General features: G+C 39.2%; 2 protein-coding genes across 2 annotated transcripts; one reads left to right on the forward strand and one right to left on the reverse strand.

Annotated features, from left to right (window-relative positions):
* Window positions 1-635: 635 nt before the first annotated feature.
* On the reverse strand, window positions 636-4,478 carry rbm8a (RNA binding motif protein 8A). Its single transcript, XM_035164625.2, has 6 exons — window positions 4,330-4,478; window positions 3,714-3,773; window positions 3,534-3,611; window positions 2,583-2,719; window positions 1,415-1,551; window positions 636-828 (listed from the first exon to the last, which is right to left on the reverse strand). Exons 1-6 carry the CDS (start codon window positions 4,388-4,390, stop codon window positions 780-782), a joined length of 522 nt encoding a protein of 173 aa, XP_035020516.1. The 5' UTR covers window positions 4,391-4,478; the 3' UTR covers window positions 636-779.
* Window positions 4,479-8,155: 3,677 nt separating this feature from the next.
* Window positions 8,156-9,489, forward strand: LOC118114110 (type-4 ice-structuring protein LS-12-like). The gene is made up of 3 exons (XM_035164358.1): window positions 8,156-8,207; window positions 8,443-8,587; window positions 9,261-9,489. Exons 1-3 carry the CDS (start codon window positions 8,156-8,158, stop codon window positions 9,487-9,489), a joined length of 426 nt encoding a protein of 141 aa, XP_035020249.1.
* The last annotated feature ends 1,562 nt before the right edge of the window (window positions 9,490-11,051 follow it).

The following is an 11,051-nucleotide window of genomic DNA, read 5'->3' on the forward strand; positions in this document are numbered from 1 at the left end:
AATCGCAGGGGAGAGCCCGCGTGAGTGACCTCCCTCGCAGCCAATGGGCGCTCTCCGCGGCGCTGAGTGACGCTCGCCACTCGAGCGAGCACCAAATGAGGGCGCGCGGGTACAAAGCGTCCAGTCGCCAATTGGCTGCGGGGGAATCGGGGGCCAGGGGTTTTGTCCGAGGAGCCTATGAGTGGTGCACGGTGCGGAGTGACAGGTGCTCCGGAGTTCAGCGAAGAGCTGGGGCGTCACCGCTGCCCGGGTGAGGTCATCCGGGATGATGTAAACCCTACGTCATCAGCAGGGATAAGACGGGACGAATAACACCAGGCGACACGTTTGGCGTTTTTTTTTTAAAGTTTAATTTTCTCAAAGTGATACAAAATGAAAAACACCCCAGCACAATTAAAATGCACGTAACAATAGGCAAAACTGAAAGATCTTGATTTGAGTCATGAAAACCACAGACATGAATTAGGTTGTTATATTACGAGCTGGTTGTCGAAAGAAAACACATTTTTGCAGATGTAACTGAATGGATGTTCCACTGTAAAGCAGCATCAGCAATTTACAATACAATAAAAATGCAAATGATGCCATCAGACAGTTTATTCATCTCTGAAGAGCAAGTCCTTGCCTCAGTGATGGAAATCGCACATGCCATACAAATGTTACTGTAAATATCGTACAAAAATCCCGGGAACTAGCATCGTATGAGAAGATGAGCAGATCGTAAACCGCATGTCTGAGTGACAGCAGACGCCCTCTTCGGCCGATGACACCTGCCAAACTCAACGCCGCCTCCTGTCCGGACTTCTGCTGCGTCGCCGTCCACCAGTCCTGGGGGGAAAAATGTCAGATTAAAAAATAAGAAATACAGTTTAGTCAATTTTTGGAATTTGTTTACTCAAACAAACGTGTGGTTTAGGATAAACACTTGGCTGCCAACAAGAGAGCCATCACACAGAAATGGCTGCAGCCAATCTATGGAGCTAAAGACGACTGGACTACTGTTGTTAATTAAATAAACTGTATGGAAATACTGACCAGACAAAATGGACGACATATACTGTATTTCAATTAGGCTCCTGTCCATGCAAACCTATTTGTTTGGCATTATAATATCAAATAATTGGGTTAAAATAAAGAAAATACTTGTTAAATTAAGTGAAAAATAACATTTAGTTTAACTTCTATTTAAAAATAAAACAAATAGTTTAAATACATGTAGATAAATACATTCATCATTAATCTTTCAAACTCCAAACAACTGGGTGATAGAAGAAACAAAGGATACAACAATGAACTCAGTATATAACAATATTTTTTGGCAAAGTGCAGCTTTGATGACGTGTTGACGACACTCCTTTTACCAGCAACTTACTGCCACATCAGGCAAACACAGATAATCTCAGACCACCCTCACCTCCTCTTGTTCTTTGGGGGCCCTCTGACAAATCCCCAGTCGACGCTGATAGGCTGGCCCATCATGTCTTGAGCGTTGAGCCCTTCCATGGCTGCCTGGGCCTCTTTGTACGTCTCATACTCCACCAGTGCGTACCCCTGGAGACAGGTATTTGGACATTGTGAGTTATAGCAAGACACTTCAGAATTAGGTAACATTTTACAATAAAAAACAGATAGAAACAGGGTTAAAGATTTCTATCAAATAACATTCCTCAGGCTACCTCGTGTAAGCCTGAGGCTGAAACCAGTATTTACCAAGCAAACTAGCAATGAAATCGATATTCTCTATAATTTCCTGAAATGACTCTACAAAAAGTTTCAGGCCAAAGATGCTTTATTCTTACTTCACACTCAAAACAATGCTGCCATCTTGTGGTTTAGAAGAAAGTTGACACAAAGTGGACAACAAAACAAAGGGCCAATGTGTCTGACAACAGCCATTAACAATTAGATGTGTTAGCAATGTTAGCAAGGTTTTGATGCCGGCGTCGATAAAGCAAAGACCTGTATCAAACAGATTTTTCTTTTTAAATGTCTTGGTTCGTACATACAACAAATGGCTCCTTTAATGAGGAAAATTTAAAAACTTCTTTTATTTTAAAGTTATACATTTTAATTAAATGTATACTGTTCTAACTACTTTCCCTTTGGAAAGAATTTATCACTTAACAATTGGGCTGAATCAGAGAAACTAGGGCAGTTGTTATATGTTCTGGATGAGTCAACAAGATATTTGGATCTCCTCTCAGTGTATTTCCAGCCTCATTAGATGGAATAAACGGTCAAATTAGTTGTACTGCCAAATGTTTCAGCAGACTTCTGACACAACCAGACACAAACCTTTTACAGAAAACGCACTTATTGTTCTTCAGTCTTCATTCATTTTATACCGTAATTGGCTTTTCTGACATGTGCTTTTAATTATCAGACGAACAGCGTAGCATCCCAGGTGACTAGATTTAGTTGTTCGAAAAAAATAGATGTAAAAGAAATCATTTATTTTTAAAATACAAGAAAAAGCTAATGACCCAGAGGCAGCCAATTAAAAAACAAGAACAGTAAAAGGTCTGCATTGGTCGAATGAATACCCCTTACCCACAAACATGACAAAAACTTATATGTCTCACCTTGAGGTAGCCTGTCCTGCGGTCAAGGTTGAGGTGCAGATTCTTGATTTCTCCAAACTCTGAAAATTTGTCATGGATGTCTTCCTCAGTGGCCTCTTCATGTACACCCGTCACAAACAGGATCCATCCCTCCACAGCTGCAACAAGACAAAGACAAGAAAATTCATCAGGGACCAGAAAACAAACCAAGCATCAGTTTCAACCAGCTAAACTTATATAACAAGTACAGTTGTCATCACTAGATTAATGGAGTCTGAGCACTGGATATCAGAGCTCATGGCTTATGGAACATGAACTCCATATGAAGGTTTATTTATGCAACTGGTACTTTATAACCCTGCTTTTAAAAAGGTAATACATAGATCAAATTCTACTTACTTTACTTAAGCTCTCATTCTTAGTAGAATGTACATATAAACACTAGTCAAACCAATAAGAACCCTTGTTTGACTGCATCACAGAGCTCAAATGTGACTTCATCAAAAGCTGTTATAAGAATAACCTCAAAACCAACATACTATTTCCAGAGCACAATAATCAAATGAAAAAATACCCTTCTTACTCGACTGCTCTCTTTGTATGTCGTCTTATATAGACACTTTATGCCCCTTCCTATTAAATAAACATCGCTTATGCAGGCTATTGAGTATAACAAAGTGAGAAATATCAACAAATGTAACTGAGGATGTAAAATGGACCACGACTTATGTAATTTCCAGATACCTGAATAGGAAACAAAGACAAATCTATGGACACACTCAGCAGACAGTTATATATGTGCACAACATTTAGAATATGGTTGAGAAATTGGCTGGCTGGTCACACTAAACCGATTCCATTGCCTTAGTCTTGAGAATTTCTGCTAAATAACAGAAAAGTTAACGAAGATTGTTGCTGGGACTTCATATGATTAGCTCACATTGCATTTGCAATATGAGCAGCAGCACTTACATCTCTGAGGACCTGGCTCGTCCCCGTCCTGTTCCACGGTATCATAGTCCTCCTTGATTCTGGACCTGGCTCCTTCCTCTGTAAACAGTAACACAGGGAAATGGTTAGAGCTCAGTTTACTAACAAACCATCTAAAACTCTACTTGAATTTAACAACACAATCCAACGGTGGTTACACACCTGAGCCGAAGCCTCGTCCTTTCCTCTTCTTGGCTTTCTCCTTCAGCTTGTGGATGCTTTCTGAGGAGGGAGACGTGAGCCAGTCAAAAACAATGCAATACAAGCTACTTCAAAGTGCTGCGAAGTGTTTAACACCACAACAACCATTAAATACACACGTTTAAAACCTATATGTTTATGTTCTGTACAGATTAATGAGGGTAACTTCAAGAGTAGCCGTTAGCTTTATGTGGACTCAACTAGCATGTTAGCGGCGGCTAATAACACTCGCAAAGTTTTACAGTTTGCATCTTCACGCTAAAGTAAAATTAAACTTTAACGCAAAGCAACATGTTCCAAATCGACAGTGCAACCGACGAAACGTAGACATATCTATTAAAAGTGCCCGTTAGCAACAGCTACGACAACAGCTAGCTCGCAAACGCGTTTGAATGAGTGCTCAATGCGTTTGTTAGCTAGCCGTTAGCTTGTTAGCATTTTTTCAGGGCCTAGCACCACGCACTCTGCGCTTGTCGCCGCGACCTTGTTTACGCGTGGATTTCAATGTGCACGCAGGGTTTTACCGCTAAACCTTTGTTGTGTCGCTAACTAGTGTTTAATAAATGTGGACCATCACCATCCTCATCCATAGGAAAGTCCTCTCCTCCCGCTTCATGAAGATCCAACACGTCCGCCATGATGTCTCTCTGTGTGTGTGTGTGTGTGTCCGGGTGAGTTACGCAACGTGCGTACGCAAGGAGAGTGTGACGAGAGGCGGCTGTTGACAATCGGCGTAACACTACGTGAAGAAGGTAAAGGTACGGAAGCGTATAGGGGACAAATATAGGAAGAAACAAATGTGAAAAGAGGAAGATGCTGTTTTTTTTACTTTTGAAATATAGAGAATAAAGTCCAACTAAATCAGAGGAAGATTTTGGAACGTTATATTTAATGAATGAAGTCAAAATGTCGAGAATAAAGTCAAATTAAATCAGTGAAGGATCTTCTTTTTTATATGACAAATATATAGATGTTAATGTTAGATATTAAATATATACTAACAGTAATAATATTAATATGTGTTTGTACTTCAAGAATGAAGCGATTCACAGCTATGTTATTGTTCCATCTTTCCATGTTTGTGTGGTTTCTCTTTCTGAACAGACAGATTAGTGCACAACGTCTTCAACGTCCTAATACTGACGGACACATTGTGTTTATGTTCTGAAACTGATTCTGCAGTACGATTCCACTTATTCATTTACACAAGACATTTGGTATTGCCAGTCTTCAAAATGTTTTTTTTCAATATTTTGGCTCCATTCTCAAAATTCTAAATAAAGACAAATATCTGATTTGCCTTTATTATTGATATTCAAAATGAAAAAAAGCTCAGTTTGCATTCTAAAGGGCCTGAGTGGAAGACAAAGTAAATAAAAGGAAGTATGACTACTGATAAGATCAATGCTTCGATCATGTGAGAATAATAGCAGACGATGCCAGTGATGAGTTTGTTTGGTCACAAGATTTAAGGCACTGAATAATGGCTTGAAATCATAAATGAGAAAATGTGTGTTCAACACATGGGGGCAGCATTCAGGCTCCACTTCTCATGACTGCTCCTGCTTTGCCTCAGAAAGTTGTCCTCTAGTGGCCAACGCCAGAAAGATCACATCTCCAACCTGTCCAGAGGTTCCCTGTTAACCTTTGCCCTGTTTCCTGTGCTACACAAAAGAACAGTGAAAACACGGTTGATGGATGAATCCGTGATGATCTTTCTTGTGCATTAATCACCGTGTTGCACTTACAGCAGAATCCGATGTGTGGTGGGTTCAACCGAAGTGAACTCTGTATATTACCACATTAGTGAAAGATAATCCGACATCAAAGAGCAACATTTTGAGAAATACACTCACTTGACCTCACCCGAACATTATCTTTATGGATATTGAATGTATATATAAATATCCCCCCTGTATCATTCGGTAACAACACATAGAATAGAATGAAATAACACAATTCTATCAAACAGTGAAAATGTGTCACTTAATTCTGCATTTGAAGGAGATTATTTTTATATTTTAAATGATTGTCCAAAATCTGGGTTCATTCTCAATAGATATTCAGATATTCTGTTGAGGAATTTTATTCCATCCTCACACATTACTGTATATGCCACAATATATGATGTATATAATGTATATTACACATTATATCTGGTCACCATTAAGAGAATAGTGCCTCACATACTCCCTTCTCCCTCCAAGCAGTACCCAAGGTCAGGTTATAGATAAAGGGCAAACCAACAGTACATTCCAGTGTCTATGCTGAAGGTCTTTCATATCTAGCTCACATGCCCCAGACAGAGAGGCACCAACTTCAACTCTTTTGCGTATTTCACCAGTGGCAAGACGTCAGGACACAATGTGATTTAAGAATTCATACTTTAGGCTTAACTGTCCAGTAGGATGCAAACACCTACAGAGTGACAGCAATTCTAGCCATTCATGGATGTGCTGTTGGAATGGGTGACGCAAGTAGAGGGAGATATACTGGGAGGCTGTGGGAGACATCTTCAGACTTGGGGGGTGACCTCTGCTCTTGTTACTCTGTTAGCGTTTGTATATTGTTCCACCTTCTGGTCTTGTTTTTGCATCAACATTAAAATCGTCTGCATACGACATCAGCCTGAGTTCTCCTTTCATCAGCTTCCAGAAAACTTCCAAAACACTTTCTATTCAGATTTAAACTGCAGACATGAGTCATCCAGTTATTTTGACCTCACAGCTCCCTTCAAACTAAACGCTCTGGTTTTGTTGCACTGTTTTGAATTGGCTTGAGAGGCAGATTTCAAGATTGCACTAAAAAAAAGGACAGTTTGTGCTTATTTTGTAGTCGCTTTCATAATCACTGTTTCCGAACAAGGAGTCCTGTGCAAAATCAAGACGCACAAAATCCAAAAACAGATGGATATCAAAGTAACACTACATGCACACAATGTCTTGCCTGTAACAATGCACTGAATGATACATTTAAACATAAAGAAAAACAATGATTTAAAGTCACAGAAAAGAACCATTTGAAGATTTATAGAGACTTTATTCACTGACACTAAGTGTGATGGTTTCACATGATGACACGCTGCAGTATCATCTGTGATTAGTTTATCAGGAGCCCGTCTCTCGGTCAGCTGCGTGAAACATACAGTACAGAGCAGCTGTTGATAGCACTGAGTGAATCACGAGCAATGTCAGCAGGATTGAGAAACTGTGTCTCATCAACTGACCCTCCAGCAAAATAAAAAAAAGATAGGGCACTTCTGTGCCAATTAGAAGAAACAGCTCACACAAAAACATTTAAAGCTTTAAGATGTACTCTGATCATTTTGGTCTTTTTCTTTATTTCAACTGATATATTCTTGAATATTTTATACCCATGCAATGGTTACTTCCAGCTGTTACAGAAGGATATACCGTAAAATCCACTTAATAATAACAAGATTAATACTACATACTACTTCTACTACTAATACTATTACTACTAATACTAATAATGATAATACAAATTACAAGTTATTAATATATTGAGTGATACATTTTATTAAATAGCAATTTTAACATCCTCAAAGATACAATATAGGTTAAAGATAAAGGAAGCAAATAACTAGAAATATTAAATATACACATCATAATCACACAGTAAAAGCAGTTATGAAGAGGTGGGTTTTTTATTTTTAAGTATCAAAAATAAAAGTATTCACAATGCAGGCAGAGTAGTCAGTGCAATATTGTATTTCTGGACTTTTAATGTCGATAATGTGTACGCAGAATCTTTTGTTTTGGTTGAATTTAAAGTAATTTCAATACTTTAGTAGTTTAATTGATAACATCATTTATTTTGTGTATAAAAGCTTCATCTTGAAAGTAACCTATAACTTAAATTGTCAGATAAATGGAATGGAATACAAATACAACATTTTCTTTTGAAATGTAGTGAGCTGTGGTACAAATAGGTTACCTCCAACATGACTTATTATTGCACTAATTTCAAAATAAGAGGTCAGCACTTCAGGAATTCTCCTGTTTCCAACTCATGCCACACACAGAGCGGACTTTGTGTCTTTCATGTGACAGCTATCAAGCATCAAGGTCCAGCCAACGATGATGATTGAGCTCATCTTGTGAGGTCACGTCTTTACGTTGGAGGTGATTAAATCGTGATTAGCCGTGATTAGCTCATCCTGTGGAGCTACAAAAGCCTCAGCTCCCGGACAGGAGTTACCATTTGGTCCAGGAACCCCAGGAGTTTGAAGTACGTCTCCTGCTGCTGCTGCTGCTTCACTTCTTCACACAATTCTTCAGAAACGTCTTTGCATGTTGACGGCATTTCCACAGTTTGTTTGACCATTCTTTAAAAGTTTCTTTCTTTCTTTTTCTTTAGGTTGATCTCGCTAATTTGCAGTCATGAAATTCTCCCTTGTTGCCGCTCTTGTTGTTCTGCTGGCTGTTGCCCACGGTAAGTCACATTTCCACTGACTAAGAATTTGTACAGGATAAGAATTCTCTGTACTCATAGAGGACCATGAAAGTTTTAGACTTAGAGGCTTGTACCACAGCAGCTGAGAACCAGTGCTTATCAAATAGCTTCAGTGTGCTTGATTCTCTTCACTGGCTCATCTTCCAGTCCTGCAGTATATCGAGTTGTTATATTTAGCAGATTTGAATGAAGATGTTTCAATGTGTGTTCGCAGGCTCTGAGGCCGTGTCACTGGTGAAGCGTGACGTCCAGTCTGACATGGACAGGATCACCGAGTTCATCAAGGAGATGTCTGCCACCATCACCAGCTCAACCCAGGACATGGTGGAGAGGGTGAAGGCGGGGACCAACACTGCCCAGTAAGTAACAACCAACACAAGAAATCTACCTTTACTCTTTCTTTTTCTTCATTCTGCACTGTGTTAACTCCAGCTGACAATCGCTGCGCTGCTTTCACTCTGTCATGATTGTTTTATGGACAAAATATTGATCTATCTCATCATTTGATGCATTAATATATAGACTAAAACTTAAAGTTCCAATGTGCTGCAAGTTGAATAGGGCATTCAGGTGAATACTACATATAAATGGGCAGTGCAAGGTGATAAAATGAGCAATTGTGGACACAATGGCAAAATGAAAAGTTTCAGTTGGGTTGATTTTCAATTTTTATGTATGATAATTGTAATTTTTGTACATCCACATGCATTAGATGCTTATTTATTTGATCTTAAATATACACAAAATAGAAAATCGTCTCAAAATACATATATATTTTAAGATGAAAATATCATATTTATGGTGCCAAAATACAAACAAAACATAGTAATATGTGGGTTGTTATTGAGGTAAAATTCATATTATCTTGACTAAATACATGCATCAACACATGCCACCATCTCATGTTTAAAGTGGTGTATTAGCAAATGATAGATTTTCAGGCGGTTTTAGCTCATTTCTCTTTATTCAAATACGAGTCAGACCCAGCAGCAGAGTTTAACTGACTAATATCACCTCCTCTGCCTCCGTCAGGACTTACATTAAGGACAGCAAGGCCCAGATCCAGCCCCTGGTTGACAACGTCCAGGCCGAAGCCGCCAAGCTGCGTGAGCATGTCAAGCCCTTCATCGCCAACATCGACGATACGATCAAGCCCCTGACCGACAACTTCCAAGACCAGGTCAAGCCTCTGACGGACATGATGGTGAACCTCTTCCAGCAGATGCTGAACCAGACCATGGCCCTGCTCCCCCCTCAGTAAAGCTTGCCGTTGGTCCGCTCCAGCTTCAATAACACCCAAGAGCTCGGGCTCATGTTTCCCTCGTGTTTGTCCGTCACTTCATCTTGAATGTCATTAAAGAGGTTTGAACGTCATTATATTGAACTGACTCATTCTTTATCTTTTCCTTATGTGAGCCATATATCACGTTTGCATTCTGAGCCCACAGGGTTAATTTATGAAAAGCCAAAGGGCAGGTAATAAACTTGAAATGAAATAAATTGTAGCAGAATCAGATGAGAGTAGCTCATTGCGGAAAATGTCAATATCAACTTCACCTCTAACCTTTGTGTCATTGGAGGTTTCCATCATTGGTGGGTCAATACTCAGAGGTATAGGCTGCGGTAGAGTCCAGGTTACATGTGTGGATAAAACCAGGCTGATGAGATTAACCCAAATTCACACATGTATTGACCCCGAGACAATAATTAACCCAATACACAGTCAGAATGGCAACAACTCTGTCGAGCTGATGTCACACTTTGTGTCTGGATTTATTTTTTGAAGCAATCAGAAGCATTGGGGTGAAAAAAAATCAAATAAAATAACATTTGTTAAAACCTTACAAATAAATGCATGTAAATTATCCCGATGTTTAACTTTACATGTTGCTGAATTTCAGAAATACACCTTTCACCCGGTTTCTCATTATAAACCTGCTCTTAACCAACCTCTGAAACCTGTCAAATTCAACGACTCTCTTCAAGGCTGTCGTCTCACACATCACTTAGTACCGAACCCGGCAGACACGAGCCTGGAGTTATTATAAGTCAATTTAAATACATAAATCCCCATGAAACCTGATTAAAAGGAAATTCCATCAAAGATCTGCACTGATTTTTAAACACAGTTAAAGGTAATATCTTCGTTACCAGTGCCATTAACTCAGATTTAAAATCACTTTTAAAGCAGCTTTAATTGACCCGGTGTTTTCACTGTAAAGTAGATGTCAATAAATTCACAGTTTAATTTTGCATGCTTAACATTTGATGCAGAAATGTGTCACTTGTCTCTAGGGATGAATCTTAAATTGATCCAGATTAGTCAGTTGTGCACAAAAGCAACACATCAGGCTGAAATTACTGTTCATCACTTTTCTTTTTATTATTGTTATAAAGTTTTCATACAAGTAATTATTCTCTTATTATAAAAAATAAGGGACATTAAGGGAGTTGAGTGTCAACTTCTTGGCCGTAGTTCAAGCTTGTGTCTCAAAGCAGTGAGGGAGACAATGACTTGTTGTCAGTTTAACCACAAAACAACAAAATCACTAGTCTTCCAAGCTGCTGTGGACCATGACCTGTATTTGTGTCTAATAACTGAGCAGTATTTCCTATTGTCCCTCTAACTTCACTCGCAAAATGAAAAAAATATTCATGCCGACCTCCACAATAACTCCATTAAATCATTAGAATATACATAATAGCTTGATCAAATTCATTCCCCTCAGTGTTGATCCGTCACCGCCTGCTCCCTCTCAGCTCTGTTGCCAGGATACCAGCCGTACTCAAGGTGGCCTCCTTGAGCTGATGTACGATCTGAAC

The sequence above is a fragment of the Hippoglossus stenolepis genome, chromosome 8, assembly GCF_022539355.2.
Source record: "Hippoglossus stenolepis isolate QCI-W04-F060 chromosome 8, HSTE1.2, whole genome shotgun sequence".
Taxonomy (NCBI): domain Eukaryota; kingdom Metazoa; phylum Chordata; class Actinopteri; order Pleuronectiformes; family Pleuronectidae; genus Hippoglossus; species Hippoglossus stenolepis.

Bases quoted from the DNA above. Each gene is read 5' to 3' on its own strand.
- rbm8a (XM_035164625.2), bottom strand. From the start codon at position 4,390: ATGGCGGACGTGTTGGATCTTCATGAAGCGGGAGGAGAGGACTTTCCT. The intron at 3,612-3,713 runs GTGTGTAACCAC...TACTGTTTACAG, and splicing joins AGGACGAGGCTTCGGCTCAG to AGGAAGGAGCCAGGTCCAGA. The intron at 829-1,414 runs GTGAGGGTGGTC...TTTTCCCCCCAG, and splicing joins CCCCCAAAGAACAAGAGGAG to GACTGGTGGACGGCGACGCA.
- LOC118114110 (XM_035164358.1), top strand. From the start codon at position 8,156: ATGAAATTCTCCCTTGTTGCCGCTCTTGTTGTTCTGCTGGCTGTTGCC. The intron at 8,208-8,442 runs GTAAGTCACATT...GTGTGTTCGCAG, and splicing joins TCTGCTGGCTGTTGCCCACG to GCTCTGAGGCCGTGTCACTG. The intron at 8,588-9,260 runs GTAAGTAACAAC...TGCCTCCGTCAG, and splicing joins GCGGGGACCAACACTGCCCA to GACTTACATTAAGGACAGCA.